The 27,708-nt window shown below is 40.6% G+C and overlaps 1 protein-coding gene and 1 non-coding gene across 2 annotated transcripts in view; one reads left to right on the top strand and one right to left on the bottom strand.

The window, feature by feature from the left end:
• LOC128524329 (MORC family CW-type zinc finger protein 3-like) overlaps positions 1-17,842 on the top strand; it is a 35,657-nt gene extending 17,815 nt beyond the window's left edge. The window contains exons 13-22 of the mRNA XM_053496854.1: positions 265-310; positions 6,363-6,466; positions 6,561-6,622; positions 7,283-7,362; positions 10,547-10,617; positions 10,734-10,951; positions 12,755-13,014; positions 13,105-13,212; positions 13,296-13,440; positions 17,267-17,842. Of these exons, the coding sequence (XP_053352829.1) occupies positions 265-310; positions 6,363-6,466; positions 6,561-6,622; positions 7,283-7,362; positions 10,547-10,617; positions 10,734-10,951; positions 12,755-13,014; positions 13,105-13,212; positions 13,296-13,440; positions 17,267-17,274 (1,102 nt within the window). The 3' untranslated portion in view covers positions 17,275-17,842. The remainder of the gene's footprint in view (positions 1-264; positions 311-6,362; positions 6,467-6,560; positions 6,623-7,282; positions 7,363-10,546; positions 10,618-10,733; positions 10,952-12,754; positions 13,015-13,104; positions 13,213-13,295; positions 13,441-17,266) is intronic.
• Positions 797-946, bottom strand: LOC128524896 (small nucleolar RNA SNORA23). The gene has a single exon (XR_008360723.1). It is a non-coding gene; the product is annotated as a small nucleolar RNA SNORA23 (small nucleolar RNA).
• Positions 17,843-27,708: the final 9,866 nt, after the last annotated feature.

Here is a 27,708-nt window from a genome sequence, read left to right as displayed (position 1 = left end):
TAAAAATAGTAATAGTTTATAATGTTGCTTGGTTTGACCAATTACTTTTTTAATACTAAAAATGCTGTGATCCCTCCACTGTTCATCCAGTTTGGCTGTAAATGTCCTCAAATTAAATTTGAAAACCTGCACTTTGAGCTTCATCTTTATGTTTATGTTCACGTAAGAAATCATGTATATTGTAGTTAAAGGCTTAATCAACAACTTTCTCAATGTAGAAATATTTATGAACCTGACATTATATAATCTTGTGTTTGTGTTTAGAAACAGTAAGCAGCAAAAGAAGATGCAGCAGAGGGGAAAAAATAAGGTGATATCATGCTTTATTAAAACAAGATTTATTTAGGGGTTAACAGGACAGATAAAAAAATACACTGCTGAAAAGTGTAGACAGTCAGTGTGTAGATAGTCCAACTTGGTTTTGGGCCATAAGTCATTTGAAGCAAAGACAATTTTCCCCCTTTTTATCAAAGAAAGCAAAGAGGATCAGTCTCTATTCATGTATTATTTTTTATGCATTGTTATTTAAATGTATGAGCATAGGTAATTTTAGAGTTGCCAACCATCTCAGGAAATACAGTTTTGTTCGGTATTTCGAAACTAAAAAACCTGTTCCATATTGAACCTATACGGGATGCCATTTGTTCCATATTTTTAAAAGGTCAGTTCAGGAATGCATACTTCTGACTTTATACAAAAGTAAAATTACTCACAATTAAATGAACCCCCAGTTTATTTAGAACAATATGAAATTACACTGTACTGTATAGTTTGACAGGCATATTTCATTTGTCTGTTTTGTGTGAAATCAGAGAGGTTCCTTGTTTCCATGTGTGTGTGTGTGTGTGTGTGTGTGTGTGTGTGTGTGTGTATGTGTGTGTGTGTGTGTGTGTGACACACACACACACACACACACAAACACACACGCATACACACACACTAATGAAAACATTGCTCTTTCAAGGAAATCTTTTTAAAAGTAAAGTGCAGATTAGTTTGTTTAATTTTTTTCTTTACATTTTATATATATATACATTTTATATATAAATATTTTTGGGTTGTGGAATAATTCATCTGAGTTTCCATTATTACTTATGCAGAAATTTGGTTTGATATATGAGTGCTTTAATATACAACCTTTTGGAAAGTCCTTTGCTTACAATCTGATCATTCAATCTGATTAGCTATGCAACCTGTGGCAGATCATTTAGTCCCAAATATTTTATGCATAGCCTCAAATATTTTTTCCTTAAGGTAGTGGTGGATGGATTCCCTTTCAAAGGCTACAGTCAATGCTGCGTGAAAACGCTATGGGAACATCTTGTCATGTTGCCGGTTGTGAAGCATGTGTGTATCAAACACGCCAAATTTTGGCTTATATAACCTCGGTCGGGTGACGTCATCTGATTAAACGCACCTGCAAGTTATAAATAGGAGTGAGCCGGAAACATTCCTCAGATCTTTTGTCTTCACAGACCTTGTTGTGTATGCGTCTGTGTTTAAACCAGCAAAATAAGAAAGTGTTTAACTCACTTCCTTGTTGGATCAGGAAATTTCTCTGTCCACTCGCAAGCGCGCGCTGCGCTTCTTGTGAATGGGCAATGATAAACACTCTCTCTCGCTCCGCGGAGATGGAAATAGCACCCAAGCACCTAAAAAAAAAATTAGACGGCAGGTTCTGTCGGGTGGCCGGGGGGGCGCAGAGCCTCAACGACGCTCTCTCCCTTTTTCTTAGCAATCTCCATATGAGTTAACCCTTTAATGAAGTAAGCTGTATTTATCCTGTGTTTTTCTGCCATCTCCTTTTTTATTTGTTTAAATATAGTTGAGGTGGAAGCGCAGGGTTATATGATGATGCCCAGATAGAAAAGACGCTGCCAGGCTATCTCTCTCCTGGGACATCATCCTCCCTGAAAAGCTAATACTTCCTTTCAAGCTGTGTAGACTTTTATCTTCCCTGGAGGGAAAAGCTTTTCAGGCAGCAGGTCTGGTTGGTGCTCCATTGCACACCATGACGGTTTTGCAGGTCTGCCAGGCTGACCTGCTGAAAGACTTGAGTACTGGCGGGGCTCTTCAAGATAGGGCGTTCTGGAATTACGCCGGGCCACAGACTTGTGGCTGAATCTCAGCGGCATCAAGCATAGGATCACGCATTCCTCCCTGATGCCCCTATTTCGCCTTCCGGCCTGTTTGGCGATGTCGTTAACTTGTTCGCCACTAGGTTCATGAGGCGAAGTTATATAAACAAGCATTCGGAAATTCCTTCCCCGCTGTGCTCAAGAGTCGGGACTGTCGGCCACCCAGTCTCGACCGGGTCTGACGCTTGCAAGGCGTGAAACACACAAGGAGAGTGTTTTTGAGCCGGGCAACCTCTAAAGATTGGGGTGCGTCGCGCCGCGCTTCGCAATCCACCTCAAAAGAGCTTCGACTGGCATATTGTCTTCTTCAGAAAGAAGCCCTGAGGTTCATGTGCCCAGGACCATGAGGGTGGCCCCCCAATGGGGAGAGGCACGCAGAATTCCTTTTGAGAGTGAAGTGTTCTCCCTGGCACCCCAGGAGATCAGTGTTTTTGCTCCGCCACCACTGGTGTTTCGGGCAACACCAGTCTCCAATAAAGTGTTAGCTCTTCGTTTTTTCCTGCCATGTTTCAGGATGCCGAACATCTAACAGAGCCCCCCCCCGCCCGTTTAACCAAGCCGCCAAGCTGCCCCTTTTAGACAAAATGCAGCGTGAAAACTACTGCCAAGCATATTTCCTTGGCTACTAAGCACTGTAGAGAGAAACTACAGGATGCAATTCTCACATTACCCTCCGTGTTTCAACGGCGTGGTCTCCACTTCCGTGAAACCGGAAAGTGCGCATCTGTTGACAGAAGTTGCTGGCAAATGTGGCCATGGAACATGTTCCCCTACCAGACAGTGAGTCAGGCTACTACAGTCAGAATTTCTTGGTTCCCAAGAGGAACGGAGGGCTACGTCCAATTTTTAGATTTTCGCGGGCAGCTTCAAAATGTTGACTGTCATGTCAAAATGTGATTGCTCTCAAATCCTACCAAGCGATTGATTTGGGACAATCGATTGAAGGACGCTTACTTCATATAGAAATATTGCCACAACACAGGAGGTTCCTAAGGTCGCTTTCGGAGGGCGAAGCTTACGAGTATCGGGTCCTTTCATTTGGTCTAGCTCTCTCACCCGCACATATATACGAAATGAATGGATGTAGTTCTGGCGCTTACGACTCCAGGGCATCCAGGGTATTTGAATTACATAGACGACTGGCTGGCCCAGTCTCAGTAGCTAGCGCTTTGACATCAGCATGTCATCCTAGCTCATCTTTGTTTCTTAGGATTAAGACCCAACGCCACGAAAAGCGTGCTCTTTCCTGTTCAGAGGACAACATATTGGGTGTCACATGGGATTCGATCGTAAGCGGGCACAGCTGTCTCCTGCTCGTGTCAAATCTATTTTCAACACCCTCAAGGAAATCAACCTAGACCAGAAAGTGACCATCACTTTTAGAGATCTTAGCTCTCATGGCAGCTGTATCCACGGTGACTCCTTTGGGCCTTCTGCACATGACAGCATTTCAAATTCATTCCTTTTGTGGCTAAGACAGGTGATTTTACTCTAGGGCCAATCCCCAATAAGGGTTACGCACCAGGTGCTTCGTACCCTTCCTATGTGGTTTAGACCCCGGTTTCTGACTCTGGGTCCCACTCTAAGTTCGTCCTGTCGTCGGAGATGCTAATGACAAATGCTTCCCCCACGAGCTGGGGTGCGGTCTTAGATGACCGTCCAGCCCAAGAGAGCTGAAGAGGCCTCCTTTTCGCGCGGCACATCAATTGCATCGAAACGAGGGCTCTATTTCTGGCCCCAAAGCACTTCCTTTAGCAGTTGAGAGGCTATCATGTCCTAGTGCGGGTGGACAACACTATGACAGTCTCATATATTAATCGCCAGGGTGGACTGTGCTCGCGCCGCTAGTTATCTAGCGCACCAGGTTCCTCTCCCTAAGGGCGATTTACATCCCAGGGCATATGAATGTGGGAGCAGTTGTACGGTCCAGTCAATCTCCGACACACAGGGAACGGAAACCCCACCCCGATGTAGTCAGTCCATCTGGAGAGATTTCATGTAGCAGAGGTGAACCTCTTTGCCTCGTAAGATCAGCAAATGTCCCCTTTGCTACTCTCTGACTCTTTTCAACCCCCCCTGGGTCTGGACACCTTGGCCCGTACGTGGCCCAGGTACGCCTTTATGCATTTTCCCTGATAGCTCTGCTCCCGGGAGTCTTGGCGCTCAGGCGCAGGGGACGATATTTCATCCCCAGCCCAAGCTTTGGAACCTTCACGTTCTGTCTCTGAAGGGGACCAATTAAGTCAAGCTGATCTTCCAGCCAGCATAATAAAGACTATTCTAAGTGCTTGGGCTCCCTCCCCTAGAAGAGTATGCCCTCAAAAGGAATGTATTTGAAAGTTGGTGCATGACGAAGCAGATAGACCCAGTCCACTGCCGAAAGGTTCAGTGCTGGAACCTCTGCCGGGAAAGTTGTCTTCGGGCTTGTGCCCTAGTACTCTCAAGACATACGTAACTGCTATTTCAGCCTGCCACGTCCTGATCGATGGGGTTTTTACTGTGGGAAAACACCCTTTTAGTTACCCGCTTCATATATGGAACTAAACGGTTGAGGCCACCCACCAGAGCCACAGGCCCTTTTGTGGGTTTTATCTATCGTGCTCAAAGGTCCAATTAAGACCCCTTTTGAACCACTAGAGTCAGCGCCCCAGGTTTCTGACCCTTAAGATGGTTTTTCTAATGGCCAATACCAAGAGGATTTGAGAGCTGGCAGTCTCCCTATCCTGCCTAGACTTTGCCCCTGGGCTAGACAGGGCTATTTTGCATCTTCACTGAACTATCTTCCGAAAGTTCCATCCTCAACATGCACCCTATTGTTTTAAAGCCTTCTGTCCTCTGCCTAGCTTCAGAGCAGGAGAGACTTCACTTACTGTGTCCAGTACGTGATCTTTAGATTTATGTCCACCGCATCAAAGCAGCTTTACACGTTTTGGGGCCGCAACCGGGGGGCGGCTGCCACTACACTGGATGAGAGATGCTATTGCCCTCTCCTATGAGGCGCGTTGGTTCACTTCGTCTCTAGGAATCAGGGCTCATTTAACTAGGGGGATCGCCTCATCTATTGCATTAGCAAGAGGTATTCCCCTGCGGCAAGTGTGTGTGAAGCAGGTAGACCCAGTCCACTGCCGAATTCTTTCAGTGCTGGAGTTTCTGCAGGAAAAGTTGTCCTCGGGCTTGTGCCCTAGTACTCTCAGGACGTACGTAACTGCATCCTTACTAAACTATCTTCCAAAAGTTCTATTCTCTACATGCACCCTATTGTTTTGAAGCCTTCTGTCCTCCGCCTTTACAGCTTCGGAGCAGTTGAGACTTCACTTACTGTGTCCAGTACATGCTCTTCATATTTACGTCCACCGCATCAGCAGCCTTTACATGTTTTGGGACCGCGGGGGGCGGCCGCCACTACACTGGGTGAGAGATGCTATTGCCCTCTCCTACGAGGCATGCAGGCTCACTTTGCCTCTAGAAATCAGGGCTCATTCAACCAGGGGGATCGCCTCATTTATTGCACTAGCAAGAGGTATTCCCCTGCAGCAAGTGTGTGACGTGGAGGATTGGTCCTCGTACACATTTGTTACATTTATAGTCTGGTTGTTCATGCTACTCTGGGCTCATGGGTCCCCGAGTTAGCTGCCCAGGCATAGTTCTGAGACCTTCTCGGCCTTGTGCGCACACGCTACACAACCTTGGGGTCCAGACACTTGCAGTGCGGCGGCGTTGGTATTCTTGTCCCCATAGCGTTTTCCTGCAGCATTGAGTGTAGCCTTTGAAAGGGAACGTCTCGGGTTACTTTGCTGTAACCCTGTTCCCTGAAAAGGCGGGAACGAGATGCTGCGTTCCAATGCCGCACTGCCCACAGGACCGGACGTCCGTTCAGACAAATCAATCTGAGGAATGTTTCTGGCTCACTCCTATTTATAACCTGCAGATGCGTCTCATCAGATGACGTCACCCGACCGAGGTTATATAAGCCAAAATTTGGCGTGTTTGATACACACATGCTTCACAACCGGCAACTTGACAAGATGTTCCCATAGCGTTTTCACGCAGCATCTCGTTCCCGCCTTTTCAGGGAACAGGGTTACAGCAAAGTAACCCGAGACGTTTTCACACTAGGAATTTATATTGTGCCCAGGAACAATTGGTTTACCCTCCCTACTTCCCCATTGCCGAGCATTCATATTAGTTTTGTTCTTAATTCTTGGCACACTTGTGTATTTACAGTCTCCAATACAGTCGGTGAAAGTTCAAGTCCATCCTCTCACCAATTCATCTATTCAAATAACACCCCCAACTCAGAACATGTTTTTTCCTCTTGCTTCTAAAAGGTATGCAGTCTGTCTTTCTGTCTCAATCTCCTTCACAATAGCATAGCATTATTAGTATAATTTTAATTATGGTTTATTTTCATCATTATTCCAGGAATGAAAAAGACTTGTGCCTGGATAAAGTGAACCCAGTAAAAAAGAAAGCTAGGACAGAAGGTTTGATAACAATATTCCAATTTTGTCCACACGTTTACCCGATACTGTATGTTTAGCCATCTTATGATATAATGCAAAATCATATAATTATGATTCTACCAGAATATTTCCTGCAGGGATCGAGTTCACAACATGCAAATGGTTTGTGTGTGGTCATTACAAAAAATTTGTCTCATAAAATATTTTGTGCCTCTTTTAGCTCTCTCTTTTAGCTTACATGTTTATGACATGTTGCTCTGACTGACAAGCCAAGGAGAGACAATAACTCTTTATACTCACCCAGAAAGTATGGCTAATTTTGCTTGTTTCTCTCCTTACCATGTAATTATTGTAACGCAGGAGCTTTTTTCAATTTGTTTGTTTTTGTTAAATAATTTAGGAGCTTGTAGGCTTCTAAAAGTATTACTTATCATTCAAGGCTGATACATTCCACCTTTAAAAGTTGCAAATGGCAGAGATTTCAACCTGTACCTAAAATCTGACTAAAAAAGTCAGTCATAGAGTAGCCAATGCATTGCCAAAAATACGTGATTTTGGGAAGACTGACTGTAACAAGAGAATCCAGAGGAAACTCAAGTATACACAGGAAAAACACAACCTTAGAATTAATTGTGCTTGTTTATGCAAATGCTTATGTGCTTTGTTTTTCTTTGCATATAGATTTTGTGCAATGTGAAGTAGTAGACGAAGAAGAAGTAAACAATCACTCAATGTCTACACAGCACTCTCACTCAACATATGTAAGAATTGTTACTGATGACACCGAGGACACAAATCTTATTCATCAATAGTTGTGATATACAGTATGGGAATTCAATAGTATTAAAAATAAGTATTTTAATAGTATTGCTTGGTCATTTTTTTAGACCTTCACGTTCATGTTGAGACTTCTAACATACTGTAAGGTTAAAGTTACAGTATTCAATCCCAATTTTTCACAGCTTCAATTTAGGTTAACATGTCATACTGTAGTGTATATGTTAATTGATTTAATCTGGCAAACTTTTCACATTAGACATAATTTTAAAACACTTGTTTGGAGATCTACAGTATTTTAGCTTTAATTCACTGTATCAGAGTCTGAGTTTGACTCGCTGCATATAGTTTTCAGGGAATAATTTAATGATTTTTAGTAACATATCATCCTAAACAAAAAGTATGAGGTCGGCAGCATAATGTTGTGGGAATATTTTGCTCCAAAAGTGGCTGGTAGATTTCAGAACATAGACTATCATAGGTCCAAATGTAATGAAATGCTGAACAGTATGGCAGTGGCGGTCACCAAGTCCTGACCTGAATCCCAAAGACAATTAGTGGACTGAACTAAAAAATTTGACTGAGCAAAGTGGCCCATAAACCTGACCCAGTTATGGCAGTTCTGTAGAACAAATAAGCATGTTTTGGAGATGTTTGTGAAAGACTACCCAAAGAGTTAGATTAAAGTTCAAGCAGTTTTAAGCAATGCAACCAATTATTAACAATCAATGTAAAGTTTGAACTGAAAATCCAATATAGTAAATAAATGTTGGAATAAATCTGTCTCTTTGCTAATATTTTAAATGATCTTTTATGGAAATAACGTTTATCTATCCAGTGGTTAACCCCTTATACTGGGTAGGGTCACAGAGGGTCCAAGCATCCCAGAGAATGCATAGGATAAGGCAGTGGTTCTCAAACATTTTTTGTCATTCCCCACTTAAGGGGGTGGGCGAATTTTCAAGCCCCACTTGTCAACAAAATGATAACGGAAATGGCCAAGTGTACTATTTATTGAAAAACCAATTTCTAAACCAATTAGATCAAATATCACCAAGTTCAAAACAGATAAAATACACATGCAGTTGTTATAACAGGCTTACTTTGTCACTTATCTAGAGCTTTCTTTTAAAGAAGTCGAGTGGCTTATTAACGTGACTGGGGTGTGTTGTCGATAAGTGTCTTCCTACTTTGTCTCATGCTGACTGCTGCCAGCGATTTAAGACACAAAACACACAGAGGTCTCTCCTCTGCCCCCATCCCCACCATGAATCCAAGCGCAACATAGGCTTCATCATGTTTTCCTTTCGGCTGGATTTTTGGTTGATTAGGCTGATGGAGCTGAATCGCCTGCTTTTTTGTGGTCCATGTAACAAATGTATCCATTGATGTTATTATGCCCACTACATACAGTACGCTACTGTGTTATGATCTAAAATGCCCCCAGAATATAAATTATATTCATAAATAGTAAACAACATGTATATTTTTATATTGCTTAGTTTATAATAAAAATCGTTTTCTGTAATTTTTCACCACAAACAATATTTATTTAGTGTAATTTGTGATAAATAATTTATTTGTACCTTGACAAACCCCTGCAAATTAAATGTGCCGTAAAATAATCATTTTGAGGGATTTGTATTAATTGTCTGGACGGCTCTCACGTGCCTAGGTTTAATTATAATAGTAATAATATATTTGATAATAATAAACCTTTGAATGTATGTCCTAATATAATATTTAATAGAGATTATGTAGGGGTTGACAATCCGTGGCAGGGTGACATTTTAGCGCATAACACCTGTTTGTGTCCGCGGTAAAGTTAGTTTTATATTCCCATCTCAGAATTCAATAGCTGTGTAAATAACCCCGCGAATAATATACCCACATATAATTCCTCTCTACATTGTCTTAAGCTACATCCGCCTTAAATTATACATGTTTAAAAGCATAAACACCATTATTCTCTACGGCGCAACAAATTATTTAGGGATCATCGCAAAATGGCGCACACCAACAAAAAGCGTAGAACGATATTGATCTTTCCTTCTGTTCAGCGCCTGAAGGATCAAAAAGCAACTTTGTTACCACACTGGAAACTAGAAATGTCAGACTAGTACTGCCTGATAAAATATTAATGTTTAACAAAAATACAGAAACATCAGCATACATATAGGAATAAATGAAATTACATATTGTAGTGTTTTACCACCGAGAAGGATGTTGGAGAGACAAGTGAGCTGACTTGCTGCCCAATGCAATGGCTGGGAGTACTTTATTTTATACCCACAGTCAAACAAAAGCATTAACAGCACATTCACACAAGGCCTACCTCCAATTCAGCCTAAGCATGACCCGGGGCACATTCCTCATGTCTCACACACACAACACACAAACAGGGCAAAAGCCACCAACCCAAACACCTTTCCCCAACATGGTGAACACACCGACATCCCCGCAAGGCATGCTGGTCGTCAGCCGCCGCCCCGCCCACGCCACATTATATAATACTGAATGTTTCCTTATATATTGTTCCTCTGCGACGTTAAATCGTTATGGTCGCACTATGGTTCCACTTTTTCTCTGATGTTATTTTAATTCACTTGTATTAATGATCCATTTCTTTGCGTGTGATTGTTTAGTTTCGAGTGTCCGATCTTTATTGTCAATAAACAAAAGCATGAATTAGAATAGGTACTTTCCTATTATTTTTCAATAATTCCCTCCTGTTCATTGTGCCCCACCTGTCATGTCTGTATTCCCCACTAGTGGGGCGCGCCCCACACTTTTTAAGAACCACTGGGATAAGTCATGTTAGACCTTGAACCGGGTGCCAATCCATTGCAGGATAGAAACACAAACACTGTGGGTTCTGAGAATGAGGAGAACGGGCACACTTGGACATAGACTGGAGGCTAGAACTGGACTCTACTAAGCCACTTTGCTGCTTTGTAAATAATCGACATATGCTCAGTGATTTAACACATAAATGTATGTTAAAAGTAAAATATGTGGAGTTGAGAAAACGTTTGTTTAAATGCCTTTAGCTTCAGGTGTATGTAAACTTTTGGCCTTGATGGAAGTTAAGTCCCAACATATTATGTGTGCTTGTGCAATTTTTTTTATAAATAGTAATTTTCTTGTACATTTATTTCTGTTCAACAGCCCTCAGGAGGCACTCAGGAGCTATTCATTTCTGACACAGTTAAACACTGTGCTGACAATGGGGCATACAGGTATCACATTCTATCCTTTACAAACTGATGCCAATTGTTGATGTTATTCTGACATGTTTTTGTAATTATAAAAACAAGGCAGATTTTTATGTTTTTATTGTCCTTTGTGTTTAAAGGTTTCAGTGCTCTGATGCTGGTCAGTTTCAGTGTAAATTGACCAACCTTGTCTTTGAGATAAAAGCGAGTGGGAATGTGATTTACAAAGTCCTGTCATGGGAAAACAGTCAGTTGGAGCGTATTGGCCAATTCAAGCCTGCAGGACCCCTGTACGAAATCACATCTTTACAATCTTCAAGTTTTGACCTACTCCTCCCTCACTGTGAGATAAATACTGGTATGTATATAAACATCCATACAGTGTTGTAAATGAACATGCTAATAGAGTGCCAATCATTGAACACTCTCATTTTTTGGTGAAGAGTAAACTAAACGGTTGAGTTTTCAACTAAATGTGAATTTACATTTAACATGCAGGGCGATGAATGTGAGCAGCAAAGACTTTGTTCATTTAATTTCTACAGACAGCCCACACCCTGAGACCTGCAAATAATATACAATATCCTGGAAATATTTGGAAATTGAGAGAGAGTGCACACACATACTGATTGGTCTTGTGCTAAGTGAATCTTTAACTCTCCATAGTGGTTGGAGCTTTACATTAAATCTTTCTGAATCTCTTTATCAGTCCAGTTGAATCTTTTGCAGCACCATGGCCGAGTCTTCAAAAAAAGCAAAAAAATAATGATCAAAGCAGTAAAAAAAATGGCAGTTTAACTTTTAATCTAAATAATCTAAATAATCTATTGCCCCTGATGGGTTTATTGTTTGTAAAGACATTAATGTGTGTTTAACAGCCACATTCTTTCATTAACATCTGTAAGCTATCATTATTTAAACATTATCTGAACGTGCTGTATTGAGGCCCTGTGTGATGAGGTCAAGCTTGTTTACTTGTATAAAGTTCTAATAGGATATATAAACAACCCCATAAGTTGCAATAAATGTAATACCATACCATACCATACCATACCATAGCATACTCTATATGGTCTTCATGTTATATGTTCTGCATATACCCAAGTTGGTACAATCACTAAGCAAAGTAGTACACAAGACAGTGTAATAAGGAAGAGGATTCATTTTATGCTTTTGTTTCCTTTATGGAGCACAAAATATTAGGGAGGTCAATCAGAAGTGTGCTGCTCAGGTATTTCACAGTTTTTTCAGCAGAAAATGAAGTTGAACAGAGAAGATCGTAAGAGCTTATGTACTTTAGTACTTTCATCTTCACAAGAGCACAATCTGCCATTCAAGATGTGTAAGCATTTGGGCAAGTAGTATGTTTCAGCAAACAAATGAGCATGTTTTCCCATGGCTTTTGTTTGGGTTGTAGTGGTGCTGATGGGTTTTTGCAAGGTGGGATATCTGAACGAGCTGAAGAAATGCATTACCAAATCTCTTAAGTCAAATCAGTCTTTTTTTGCAATAATGTCCAGTGCAGGTAGGCTTGGGATAGATGGGTAGAATGAGATCAGCTGTGATTTCAGCTTAGTCCTGAAACACACACAACATGCTCTCATGCACACCCTGAATAACAGTCACACACAGATAGCCCAGCATAAAGACAGACAGAGTCAGTAAATACATTGTGGATTCATTTTATTTGTTTAGAATTTGTTGAGAATTCTTTTTTTTTTTTTTTGCCCAGTTCTGTTTTTTGTTTTTGTAAAGGCCAGCACACCACTGCACTGCAAGCTCTACATATCCCTGCTGAGGCTTGCACCTGCACTTAATGCTTTGTGCAGAGGATGGAATAAATTAACCACATATCTTATAAGGTGGGGGGAGTGTTATTTGTTGCTTGCCAAATAGCTTGAACCAAGAAATTAAACAATTTTACCTTTTTTTATAACACTTAATAACTTCAATTTCTTATTATGATATGATATTTTGGGGTTGAACTGGCTGGTTTCGATTATTGGCAGGGTTAACCCCCCCCCCTTAAATTGCACCTAGGACACCCGTAACTATTTATACAGGGTACCATAATTATAAATAAAAAAAACATGGGAAAAAAAACAACTTTAAATATGTCTGTCCATATTTTCAGTTCTTTGCATCACTGCCTCTGTTTCAGATACATATAATAATCCGAGTGGACTGGCTGTGGCAGAATTCAGTGAGGGTAGTCTGCAGATCCTTCAGCGCCCAAAAATAACAAACACACATGTGACCTTAGATATCCACGGTTCCTTCTTGTTTGGCCTAATAAAAAAATCATCAGGGGGAAAGCACATCAATGCCCAAGTACTTCTCTTTTATGAACAAATTATTGGAACACAAATGGGGAAAAAACTGTACATTCACTTGTTGCCAGGAAATGTGTCAGTTAAAGAGGTAATCTACAAATCTTTATTTTTTACATTTAAAATTTATGTAAATCTTCTTTTAATGTTTTTCTTAATTACTTTTCACTTGACAATACAGGTGCAGAAACAACATCCAGGCAACAAGTATGTTATGTGCAGCACATGTCAACTGATCCCTGGTAAAAAATACAAACTGCTGTGTGAGCCCGGTGAATCCCAGCCAATGGTAAACTACAGGTTCATTTGTGGAGAAATAATATTTTCTGACGCATTGAAAAAGTGTATAAACCTGGTTTTTGGTTTTCTTAGGTTGAGACATTTAACTGTGACTATGACACTAACTATCACCCCACATTTGAGATGATCCTTAATACTGAGGACGAAGACTTCAACTTGAGTCTTTTGGATGAATTTAGCCATACGGTGTGGGAGACTCTTCTATTTTCTCCTACAGGTAGCTAAGAGTTGATTTATTGTATTGTTTTTTTTTTTTGTTTGTTTGTTTTCTGGCCCATTTTAATTTGAATAAGTAAATAGTTTAGAGCATTTGATTACACCAGGGAGTCATATGTTTGTCTGACAAGAATTTTCTGAACCTTGATTGATGACTCATTTCTTAAACAAATATGTAGGAAGGCTTTTTTTATGATTATAAAGATGATTTTATTTTAGTTTTATACATTAGCCTGCATCAAACAGAGAAAATATGGGGTTAAAATGGGGTTAGTAATTGTCCAACGCATTAAAACCTTTTAGGATAATGCTGAACTGTGAATATTATGGAAAAAAACTTTATTTGAAAAAAAAAAAAAAAAATCAACACTCAATATAATGAGAACTGACAGGATCACAAGAAAACCACTTGTTAGTAAGACCGATCAGAAAACAAAAAGCTGAATTTGCTAGTAAGCATAAAGATTGGAGCAATTTTAAAAGGTCATGTGGTATGATGAGTTCAGATTGACCCTATTCTAGAGCCACTGATGCAGAAGGGTAAGAAGTGAAGCACATATAAATGGATCCATCAAACATAATGCCTAAGCATGCTGGAAGCAGTGTTATGGCCTGGGGTTGCTTTAGTTGTTCAAGTGTAGGCTTAGCAATGTTATTTGGCAAAAAAATATAATTATTTGATGACCTGAATATACTAAATGACCAGGTTATCACATCAATGCTTTTTTTTTCTTCCCTGATGACATGGACAGTAGCCCATTATTCTAAACCATTTGCAATCAAAAGTAGTTAAAGCCTACTAAAAAGGTCACTAAATGTCACTAAATCATGTTTTGCACTAATTTGCACATTGATCGTATCATCACAGAGTGTTTGTAAAGCAACTAGTATCACAGAATATGTGGCTGAACCTAGGGGCTGAACTTAGGGGGAGCCTAGTGGTACTCTCAAAATGAGTTGCTTTTAGCTGTCTCCAGTCCTTAAACCATGAAAGAAAGTGTTCAATCCAGCAGCAGTGTTGTCTTAAAGCTTTTATATGAAATGAACATGTAGCAAAGTGTAAATGTAGAAGATTATTTATAGTGATATTTTTACTTATTTTTAATTTAAGTAAGTAATTATATTTAATATTATTGTTCATTTATATTTTATATTGTATTATTACATTATTTTATATTGTATATTATTGTATTATACAACTTTTCAAAAAGTCTCTAGATTTGTTGCTAGTTGCTTTAATAAAAGTCCCTAAACAGGTATTTAAAGTCTTCTAATATACAGTGTCTTGCAAAAGTATTCAATCCTCCTGAACTTTTCCACATTTTGTCATGTTACGGCCGTAAAAAAACCCATAAATGGTATTTTATTGGAATTTTATGTGATACATCAACACAAAGTGACATATAATTGTGAAAATGATAAATGTTTTTTTTTTCTTTTCTTGCAAATAAATATCTAAAATGTGTGGCATGCATTTGTATTCAGCCCCCTTTACTTTGATACCCCTAACTAAAATCCAGTGGAATCGGTTGCCTTTAAAATTCACCAATTTAGTAAATAGAGAAAGATTTCCTATGCTTTGAACATCTCACGGAGCACTGTTCAATACATCATCTGAAAACGGAAAGAGAATGGCACAACTGCTAACCCGCCAGGACATGGCTGTCCACCTATAAGAAGTCTCATTTGCAGTTTGTGACAAGCCATGTGAAATACAGCAAACGTGGAAGAAGGTGCTCTGGTCAGTTGAGCCCAAAATTTAACTTTTTGGCCTAAATGCAAAATGTTATGTTTGGTGGAAAACAAACACTGTGCATGGTGGTGGCTGCATCATGTTTTCTTCAGCAGAGGGAAGCTGGGTAGAGTTGATGGCAGAGTTGTGGACTCGAGTCATGTGACTTGGACTCGAGTCAGACTCGAGTCATGAATTTGATGACTTTAGACTCGACTTCTCAAAATATAAAAAGACTTGCAACTCGACTTGGACTTTAACATAAATGGCTCGGACTTTCACTTGGACTTGCGTCTATTGACTTGTAAAGACTTGCTACTTCCCATAAAAAGCCCAAATATAAAAAGTCTGTTGACACGGACCGCTCTATCTCTGTTTATGTGTCTGTGCGCATGTGTGACAGAGAGCATGCGCGCATTCGGCACGACATCCAATCAAAGTACCGTAGATTCTTTTGATTCGACAGCGTCCAACGTGACAACAACGTGGTACATGGTTGCCAGGGTAGCGGTTTTACCGCACAATTGGGCTATTTTAGAAAAGGAGTTGCGGGAAAAATACAGAGTTGCGGGTTTTTTTAGCCTACATTTATAATGTACCGCGGCTGCAAAAAAATAAATAAAATAAAATAATTGTGGACAAAGATAAAAGGGAACCTTTATTAGTGGGTGTTGATCCCCGGGAATTAATACTTGGCAACAAACGCTGCTGCTCACGAGACGCGAGTAGGTGCACGCGCCACATGTGCTTTTGACATCACAATTCAAGCATCATCATTACGTCACTCCATGAGAGCGTTGTAGTCAGAAGCGTCGGTTCGGTTGTCTGTGGATGAACAAGCAGCATTCTAAAATTTCAGGTAAATGGGGAAAGTATGAAAAGTTCCAAATGATGATAGAAAAGCATTCTGCAAATATTGCAAATGTGAAGTAAGAGCTCACCACGGTGATCTGGTAGCTCATGCTGCGACTGAAAAACATTTTAAAAAATGCGCCTCCTTTCTCAAATGCCAGAACATTATTTGACACAGGCAGTTTCTTTCTAAGAAATAATGCACCTGTGAAAGAGGCAGAGTTGAAGCTGGCTGCCCATGTTGCTTGTCACTCAAGCACTTACTCTGTTGACCACTTAGGAAGAGTTGTGGAAGAAATTTCGAAAAAAAGGCATTAGTTTACATCGAACAAAATGCACAGCACTAATTAATTCAGTGATAGGACCAGTAGTACATGAAGACCTTTTGGAGGATCTAGGAAATGGACCATACTCTCTCATTGTTGTACAAGTTAAGTTAAGTTAAGTTAAGTACAAGTTAGTACTTCTGACTAGGGTCAGAAAATATCAGAGAGGACATGTTCTTATTTGACCTTTATTGTATGAGATTGTGTATGAAAAAAACAGTGTGTGATATTAAGAATTTGGGTAAGACAAAATGGAAAATGGGACAATGGATGGAGCCAAATCTTTGAAGGGCAATCTTAAAAGATTACACGTTAGAGTCTGCAAAAGACTTGAGACTGGGGTGGAGACAGCCAGAGCTACAATGGAATGGTTTAGATCAAAATATCTTAGAATGGCCCAGTCAAAGTCCAGACCCAAATCCAATTAAGATTCCAACCAAGATAATCTGTAACAATACTTGAAAATTGCTGATCACAGATGCCCTCCATCCAATCTGACTGAGCTTGTGCTGTTTTGCAAAGAAGAATAGGCAAAAATTTCTTTTTTAAGATTTGCAAAGCTGGTTGAGACATCCCCATAAGACATGAAGCTGCAATTGCAGCAAAAGGTGGTTCTTCAAAGTATTGACTCAGGGGGATGAATACAAATGCATGCTATACTTTTTGTATATTTCTTTGTAAAAAGTTTTGAGAACCATTTATCATTTTTCTTCTACTTCACAATTATGTGCCATTTTGTGTTGGTCCATCACTTACAATCCCAATAAAATACATTTACATTTGTGGATGTAAGGTGTAATTAGGCAAATATTGTTTAAAATGATACTGTTCACACCAGTTCATGATACTGGCAATTGTATGACGCTTGGTAATCTTAACTTTTTATTTGTATGTTTAATTTGTTTATCTCTATTTAGGGTACTGAAATTGTACACTCATACAGAGAGAAAAGGAAATAACAGACACTCTACTCACCAAGAGAAACATCCGGATGAAATGTACAGTAATATCAATGCAATCAGTGATATCAATTAACACAACATGGAAATTAGGAAATTATGCAAATTCCTCAACTAAAGTGAAAGAAAAATAGAAGCAGAATTCTATAAAGTCCTTTAGAAGAAGCAGCATTTATTCAAGGATGAACTTAAGGTTAGTTATATTAATGCATAGATAATCCTCAAAAGTAGACTTTTAGACTTTTTCAGTAAAGGTTAATAGATTTAAAAGCTTATTTCATAGATGATTAGATATAAGTAAGTATTTATACCAATATTTAGATTTTTTTTTTAATACATATATGTAATGCTAAGTTTGACAATGCATTTTATTAGTTTTTATCTACAGTAAACTATATCTAAGCATGTTTATAAACCATTTAAATAACTTTGTGCACTGTAATTTATACTTGTGGGGTGAATTTATGAATTCCAAAGTAATATCTATTGTATCTGCTATATGTCTAATTATCAATAGGACCTAAATAAAATATAATTACGTGCATTTTGTTGTTTGATTATCTGTGATATTTTTACTTCAGCATGCTAGAATTTAATACTTTAACAATGTTACAATAAAGACGCACATTTAATACTTAATTTTCTTAATACTCAATGCTATCAGACATTTTAATTACTTTAATTTAAATAATATTGTAATTAGCTTATAGCACATTTCAGTCTCTTTTGTGTGGTATTCAGTTGCATCTAACAAAATACAGCTAATCTACAGAAGCCACCGCATCTCTGAGAGGAGATTCCTAATTACATAATTTCATCATTTGTACACAATAAAATAAATTTATATGTTTATGGTTTAAAGACAACAATGATAAGCCAAATGCAACTCTATTAAGCTACCTACTGTAGGATCCAGGAATAAATGAGCAACATAACTGTTATTACACATTACACAAATAATGAAATTAGTCTCCATCCCTGAGAAACTTTTTTAGGAAAAATTAAACCTCTAACTGCATTCATAAACAGCAGGGGTTTAACAGAGGTTTAACCACACAGTACAGGTTGTCATCTACTTGCGAACGAGTTCTGCTCTAAGAGGACGTTCGTAAGTCGGATTTTTTCGTAAGTCGGGGACAACGTGTGTCTTACTGTATACTCCTTTGACACAAAAATATATTAAGCATACCAATCCACTTGAGTCAATCTGTCCCCTTTTTCCAACACTGCCATCATGTGGCCAAAAACTGTAACCACACACATTCTCTCTGTGCTTTTAAATCTTGACAAGGGGAATCCTGGATGCCATTTTGTTTCAGAGTGAATTTCCACAAAAAAAATAATGGAAAATACAATGATTTGTTCTAAACTAAAAAATATCCATATAAAATGATTAATTGAAAATTCGAGTAAAAATAAAATGAATTACCTTTTAAAAAAATCAGGCTGTAAGTGAAGCAGAAACAGGAGTGGAGGGCGGGTGTTATTGGGTAGGACGACTTTAACACAGACACAAGTTCACATGCATGGATGTTGACATTACTTAGGCTACGTTTACACTGCAGGTCTCGATGCCCAATTCTGATTTGTTGCCTATATCTGATTTTTTGGACCGTCTGTTTACACGTTCTTTCAACTATGACTCTCATAGTTTACACTTGCCATGCCATCTGAAACTTTGCGCATACTTAAAGGGAGGTTCTTGCACTACACACTAGCCAAGATAGACGAAGGTGAAGTATACTTGACAAAGTCCGCAAAACGTCACTATGGTTTTAAAACGGAGAAGGAGAATAAAACGGCATAATTGCAGCCTGCGCATATGCTTTAGTCACCAAATACTGAATTAATGAATTAATTCTTAATGTAATTTAGCCTAAATAAGCATTAAAAAAGGGTGGGGGGGTGGGCGCTGGGTGCTTTTCCTTTTCCATGTCACCTGCAATGTTATAATTCCACACGCGCTTCCACTGGAGAATAACATTACGTCATTAAACCGCGAAGAAGTCTCCGTTTTAATGACGTATCAGAACGCAATGACTCAGGAAATCCGATCTGTCTGTTTGCACGACAATCACATTAGCACATATCTGATTTATATCTGATTTATTTCCACATATGAAAGAGTCCTGAAACCGATCTCGAAATATCGGAATACATGCATTTTTTTCCTGTTACATGGACATCGAACATATCGGATATGTGTCACATATGAGCAAAAAATCGGAATTGGGTCATATTGACCTGACAGTGTAAACGTAGCCTTAGACTGCAATTTTGTAAAGAGGAATCCCAGATGGGGAGTTTTCCACTCAGTGGACTGTGACCTCTGTCTTACTGAGAATTTTTCAAAATTATTTAATAATTATTCACAGCTTTACAGGACAGCCATTTTCCATCATCATGCTCCTGGACTGATTCATTAAAACCAGTGAGGCCGACTTATTTTTTCCACACCCCGACATGCACATACATACATACGATATACTGGACAGTAGTGAATGTTAACTCACTGAACTGTAGACTGCTTCAGGGTTTTTGTCCTTTTGGGGTGAGTCCGTCCCACGGTTGATTGGTCCAATCGGATGTGGTTGCAGGGCTTAGCCATGCCTCACGTGGTTCTCCCTTTTGTGCATACCTTAGCCTGGTGTTTCGGCTGTCACGTGGGGCCATTCAGTTGGAGTTTTCAAGCTGTGTTCATTCTACCAAATTCCCATGTTTACCAATGTTCTTTGCACAAAGCCAGCTTTAGATTGATATCAAACGTTACATATCTTACCCACTCATTCCTTTCTTTACCTAATAAAAGGGGTTTGTAAATGTTGATTACACCTTTTAAATTATGCAGAATAATCAAACATACACACAGAAATAAAACATACTGAGTAAATATATATATCTGCGTTTTGCCTTACTGGCACATTTAAAGATGGTTTAAAATAGTGTCCATGTCGTATGCCTCTTTTTTCGTTGAAAGGAGATACCAAGATGGCGCCGGTGAGGTCGGCTGCCGTCACGACTGCTCCGACCACCTTTTCTTTGTTTTTGTTCTTTAAGTTAGTTTACAGCGTTTTAAAACCAGTCAAATCATCACCATGGAGTACATTAGTTATGATAGAGACACTCTTGTTTCTATTGGTGTACAATGTGCCCACAATTCGACGTTTTTAACTCCGGATCCGAGCTGGCCGAGTGAGATCCTGAGGGACAACAAAGGACGCGTCGCGAAGCGGCAGCCCCGAGGGAAACAAGCCGGGGTCAGGAACAGGCTGAGAGCCCGTGCACACCGCACACCTCTGCCTAGCATCCTGCTCGCCAACGTCCAATCACTGGAAAACAAGCTCGATGACCTTAGGGCCAGGATAAAGTTCCAGAGAGACATTCGGGACTGCAATCTCCTCTGCTTCACCGAGACATGGCTGAACCCAGTGGTGCCGGACCACGCCATCCAGCCGGCCAAGTTCTTCTCGGTTCACCGCATGGACAGGACGCGGGACTCGGGGAAGTCAAGGGGAGGCGGCGTGTGTTTAATGGTGAACAGCAGCTGGTGCAACAGCGCGAGCGTTGTTCCTCTCACACGCTCCTGCACACCAAACCTGGAACTACTGTCCATCATGTGTCGTCCTTTTTATCTACCTCGGGAGTTCACATCAGTCATAATCAGCGCCGTTTATATTCCACCACAAGCGGACACGGACACTGCCTTATGCGAGCTGCATGAGGCACTCACAGCACCAAACACAACACCGGGACGCTGTGCTTATTGTGGCGGGGGACTTTAATAGTGCCTGCGCCAAACTTTTATCAGCACATCACCTGCCCCACCAGGGGGAAAAGGACACTGGATCATTGTTATACAACGGTCAAGGACGGCTACAAGGCACAATCTCATCCACCGTTTGGTAAATCTGACCACGCCGCCATCTTCCTCATGCCAAAATACAAACAAAGGCTGAAACAGGAAGTTCCGGTTCAGAGGGAGGTCGCGCGCTGGAAGGACCAATCGGTGGCCGCGTTACAGGGCGCACTCGATGACGCAGACTGGGACATGTTCAGAAACAGCTCCGATGACGTCAGCGTGTTTACGGAAGCGGTTGTGGGATTCATTGGGAAACTAGCAGATGATACCGTGGAAAAAAAGACTATTAGAACGTTTCCCAACCAGCAGCCGTGGGTGGATAAAACCATCCGGGACGCTCTGAGATCTCGCACCACTGCCTACAACACGGGACTCGCATCGGGGGACATGGAACCGTACAAGGCTGCATCATACAGCGTCCGGAAGGCGGTGAAAGAGGCGAAGCAGCGCTACGGGAGGAAACTAGAGTCACAGCTCCAACAGAGTAACTCTAGGAGCCTGTGGCAGGGATTAAGGACAATTACGGATTATAAAGCAACAACATCCGGTAGGACGAACGTGGACGTGACTCTGGCAGACGAGCTGAACACTTTCTATGCTCGCTTCGAGGCTGCAGCTAAAGACGTTAGCGATGCTAATGCTAGCGGCGCTAACGGCTGCAGACAGGAAGTTACTGCCAGTACCGGAAGCGCGTTCATCATCACAGAGCATGATTTAAGGAGAGCCTTTAAGAGAGTGAACACCAGGAAAGCAGCAGGACCAGACGGCATCTCAGGTCGTATTCTCAAAGCCTGCACAGACCAGCTAGCACCTGTATTCACTGAGATATTGAACATCTCTTTATCTCAGTCGGTGATCCCCACATGCTTCAAAGAGTCCATTATTGTTCCTATCTCAAAGAAACCACATCCTGCTTCTCTTAATGACTATCGCCCTGTAGCCCTCACCTCAGTAGTGATGAAGTGCTTTGAACGCCTGGTCAGGGACTTTATCATTTCTTCACTACCAGACACACTGGACCCACTACAGTTTGCATACCGTCCAAACCGTTCCACGGACGATGCAATCTCACATCTCCTCCATACATCTCTCACTCACCTGGACACTCGGAAGGGGAATTATGTGAAAATGCTCTTCATCGACTACAGCTCTGCATTTAATACCATAATTCCCTCCACACTCACCACCAAGCTGGAGCACCTGGGACTCAGCTCATCCATGTGTCAGTGGATCTCCAATTTTCTGACTGGCAGACCACAGGCAGTAAGGATGGGCGGACATGTCTCAGCCTCCATCACTCTCAGTACTGGAGCCCCCCAGGGTTGTGTTCTGAGCCCTCTGCTGTACTCTCTGTACACCTCTGACTGCGTGGCCACTACCAACTCCACCACCGTCATCAAGTTTGCTGACGACACTGTCGTGGTGGGCCTGATCACCAACAACGATGAGACGGCCTACCTGGAGGAGGTTGGAAATCTGGAGAACTGGTGCCAGAGAAACAATCTCCTCCTGAACGTCAGCAAGACTAAGGAGCTGATAGTGGACTTCAGTACAGGTGAGGAACTACCAGACCCCCATTATCAACAGGAGCCCAGTGGAGAGAGTGGACAGCTTCAGATACCTCGGTGTTCACATCACGCAGGACCTGGCATGGCCCTGTCACATCAACACCGTGGTAAAAAAGGCCCAGCAGCGTCTGTACCACCTCAGACGCTTGAGAGACTTTAGACTGCCCTCCAAGGTGCTCAGGAATTTCTACTCCTGCACCATAAAGAGCATCCTGACGGGAAACATCACGACCTGGTTTGGGAACAGCACCATGCAGGACAGACGAGCTCTACAGAGGGTGGTGCGATCAGCTGAGCACATCATCCGCACAGAGCTCCCTGACCTGCACTCAATCTACACCAAGCGGTGCTGGACCAAGGCCAGGAAGGTCGTGAAGGACCTCAGCCACCCCAACAATGGACTGTTCACTCTGTTGCGGTCTGGAAAGCGATTCCGCTCCCTGAGGGCCAACACAGAGAGACTGTGGAGGAGCTTCTTCCCGCAGGCGATAAGGTCTCTTAACCACACCACTATGCAAAACTAACACAATATTTTCACAATTTTCACAATCAATCAATCAATCTTTATTCATCCATGGACACTATGGACAACTCCACGCACATCACATTTACACTACATGTTTACGCTTACATTCTGGACCATTGCACAAAGACACTTTAATAACCATTGCACAAAGTCACTTTTTCTATGCATATTTGCACACCATTTTAGTTCTATTTGTACAGTATATTTCTATTTTCAGTTTCTATTTTTAGTTCTATTTTTTCTAGTTAAATTTTATTTTATTTTTTTATTTAAATTTTCTATCATATTTCTTTTATTGATATTTATTACTTTTTATAAGCTTTAATTCTCTTTTTAAGGTCACTGGCGGTTGTGTAAGCATTTCACTACATTTCGTACTGTGTATGACTGTGTATGTGACAAATAAAATTTGAATTTGAATTTGAAAGGCATGTGCTCTGGAGAGTGTCAAAGAGTGACTTGGTGGCCCGCCCCCAACCCCCAACTTGATCAGATAGCTTATCAGGATGGCGACATGCATTCTGGGAGAAGGTCTCTGGACTGTGGACAGTTGACTGCTGTCTCTCTCTGTGGGAGCCCTGTTCGCTACACCTACTGTATTTGCATTTCTATTAGCTTTTATCCTCATGTTTAGCACATATTAACGCCCAATACAAATACCATTAGCTTCTTTTTACTCTAAGTACAAATGGTTTTGATACAATGACTTTGATAACTACAAGTATTTTTTGGGGGATTTTTCCAATTTTCTTCCCAAATTTAGTTGTAGCCAATTCCTCCGCGTCACTAGGGGGCTTCCACATTAAGGCTACTACTACCCTTTACCCGGGAGGGCCGAAGACTATAGTTGATAGAGCTCGGCCAATCAGCTCTCTCTGTGCCTCCGGCTGTGAGAGGAAAACAGCATCACCCAGGGGTTCGAACTAGCGATGATAGGGAGAGCGCTTTATCACTGCGCCACTGATAACTACAAGTATCGATATCACTGTGAGGACCGATAACTACAAGTATAATTACAAGTGCAAATAGTGATACTGTAGTTGTCCTAACTATTTCACAGTCGTTTGAGCTGGTGATCCGGGGTTTTTTTTTCTCGTAAATGCAGTTAATACCAAAACATTTACACTATCTTTAGGAGGGTGGTCCTAAGATATAAAATGCTGTATCAAAGTAGTCAAACTACAGTGTATGCATTTGCAGTTCGCATAAAATGAAAATTGGGATTGGAAATGTTGAATTTAATCTCACAACAGACATGGAGGCAAAGACATACTATAAAAAAGTCGCAGTTTGCGCTAGCAAAAAGCAAGGGGTAAGAATGCATTTTTATTTACACCATTTCTTAATAAGTTTGTGTTGTCCTTCTGTTTTAACCTCAAAATTGCTCAACAAGCCATGCCCAGGCAGGAAAGCAACAGCAGCAACTCGGCTTGTAAAAAAGAAATCGGTATGTACAGTAATTGTTTATTATAACACTGATAAATATTCATGTACTGTACATGTCTATGTTGTAATAAAGGTATTAAATTACTCTTAAAATTGGTTTCTTCAGGCTGCACTAATTAAAAACCAGTGTCCCAGCAGAGTGAAAGTTTCGAAGCAGGAGTTAACGACTTTGACAAAAAAGCTTCTAAATTTGGAGGCAAGGGTTGGATGGTTGGAGGCAGGGCTGGACTGGGACCAAAAAACGGCCCTGGCATTTTTGGCCATAGCGGCCCACCATGATTATGCTGAGGCATATGACACATCAAAGGACACCGTTTTGTTTCAAACATTAAACCACAGCAACCTGCATGGAAGTGAATAACCTTAATAAAAAAAAATTCTTAATCATTATTATAAGTTATTATACATTATACTTTTATTAGCAATTCTCTCTCTCTCTTTCTCCTGCTGTCTCTCTCTCACACACACGTGAGTGACCTCCAACCTAGCAAGGATGAAGTTCTGCACAAAACTCATAGTCTACTATTAAATGTTTTTAAGTCTGACTGCAATAATTTAAGCATTTGCACAGTGTTAGCCTACAAATCGTCTAGATAGCTTACTATTTAGTGAAGATGTAGGCTACACTTAACATTTTCATTAGTAATTTCATGGGCTATTATCATTCTGCGTGTGTGTATGCCTATGTGTGTCTACCTAGAAATCCGATAGTCAGCCATGTCATTTATATAGCTCTGGGGGTTTATTTGTTGTACTGCGTAAAGATTAAAAACAATTTCGATCAATCGTGACAGACGTAAGACCATTCGTTAATTTGATGTGGATGGTAACGTAGCCTAGCCTAATTGGCAGACGGTTCATTTGGGAGTAGCAGCTAGGTAGGCTAGTGGTGCAGGTTGTCCACAAACACTCAAATGCATGAGTGACACAAACACCACAAAAAACCCCTTTGTCTTCCCTACATAAATGTCCCTCCCTTTACTCTGCCAACATTTCGGCTACTTCTTACCGCCGGACTCTTAGCTATTCTAAAGCCTTCCTCAATCTGTCCCTGCTGGGTCACGTCTCTCACCTTCTACTCCGAATAAATTTTCTGTGTAACTAACGCTGACGTTACTCTGTTGTACACTCCCTTGTGCCGCTCCGGCAGCCTGAGCACTCTGGACTGCCTCTACACTGTTGCTAGATCTTGATGGCCCTACACCAGCAGCTGCAATTGAACGTGTGGTGATGGCAAACATTTCTGTGATTTTCGCACATTTTACTGCTTCCACTTGTAGGCATTTATGTCTTTTCTCCCGCAGCTTCTCTGCACCCCCTTGCTCTTTTCTCTCTTTTTCTGCTTTATCCATTGTTATAGAAGGTCTCATCTCAAACTCCGGTCGAACTCTAACTAGCAGATTTTGTCAAGGGGAAATGAGGGCTGGCCAGGAGGAAGGCAGGGCGTGGCCTGAGATTTCATTGGACTAGCTCAATGTCCTTTAAGACAGTCAACCAATGGGCCGCGATTCATGTCTCAGATACTACCGTTGCGGTAATAAATAAATAAATTGGCCTAATAAACTGTTTAAAAAATATTCGATTATGACTGACAGCCCCGGCCCAAAAATGTGCGTCGGCCCACCGGGCATTGTCTGGTATGCCCTATGGTCAGTCCAGGCCTGGTTGAAGGAGCGTTTAAAAGGAAAAGACACCAGTCTCGGCCGTTGACAACAAATAGAGGCACCTTCACAGACGGCTTTCCCGCATTGATGTCGACTCTTTTGGAGACTCCCACTCTAGAGTTTGATGAAAATGAACTGTTTCCTCATCATTCTGCATTAGAACAGAAAACAACCTTAGCCAGCAGACACTTGAATGATGCAGATGTAAGTCTAGATTTTCCATCGGCAGCCTCTACACCCCTCGTTGACCGCACTTTCAGACAGCAAACTCTATCGGAACACATTTCGTCAATGGACTTCCAATCAAACGCAGATATTCAAACCATCGTCTAACAAATATGTCGATGGTTAGTTGCACACCAGTTCGAAAAAAAGGGGATTTTCATCTGTGTCCAACGCAATGTCCTATGGTTTGGGACTGCCTAAAACACGCCTCATGCAGTAATCCAACCTGACATAACTTTAAATCACGTTCCCCTGGAGACAGAGCAACGAATGTATATGGATTCAACAGGACCAGATGACAAACTATCTATCAGGACCGGGTGGGATTGGTGAATTTCGATGGTTCCAGGGGAAAAAACACTTTGCCCCACAACATGCGTCAAGCTATTTCTGATGCTGTTGCAAAGAAATTTCACACCACAGCCCAAGACTGAAAGCAAATAAAAGATAGAATTAACGTACTACTCAGAAAGAAACGATTAAATTTTCTTTTGTTTTGAGGTCTTGTGCAACAAGCACTGTTTGAACACTGTTTATTTAGTGTTTATTTTTCCTACAAATAAGTACTTGCTTTAAATTCTATACAGTCTTGTGGTTATATGAACAAACCGACAGGACATACAGGGCATATACAATTCCTATCAAAAAACAGATGATAAAAATGTTTAAATGTTATAATTAATATTTAACTTTTTCCAGAAAAATTCAAACAAAATAAAAGTAGACAAAGTAGCAACACTATAAGTGAGTAAACTTAGGCCAAAAACCACATAAAAATAAACTACTGTACTCAATTTATTGCAAATGTTTTATTTAAAATATATTATTATATTAAAATTTATATATTTTAACTACAGACGGAGTACTTTTTAATCCAAAACAAATAAACTAAAATATAGTTTGCAACTACTTAAAGTATGTTAAACCTACTTTGTGGGTGTAGAACTTTTTACAGTATCTGTACTAAGCTCTATGTACGTAGCACTTGTTAATATATCACATATATTTAAAATATTGTCAACCTATTGTCATATGATTCACGCCCCCAGTGACATCATGAAATTTTAAGGATAAATGCATTGCATCCACATGCACTATAACAGTATTTTAAA

This window comes from Clarias gariepinus, chromosome 5 (genome assembly GCF_024256425.1).
Source record: "Clarias gariepinus isolate MV-2021 ecotype Netherlands chromosome 5, CGAR_prim_01v2, whole genome shotgun sequence".
Taxonomy (NCBI): Eukaryota; Metazoa; Chordata; class Actinopteri; order Siluriformes; family Clariidae; genus Clarias; species Clarias gariepinus.
The sequence above is the reverse complement of the archived record's forward strand: the minus strand, read 5'-3'. Positions and strand labels throughout refer to the sequence as shown.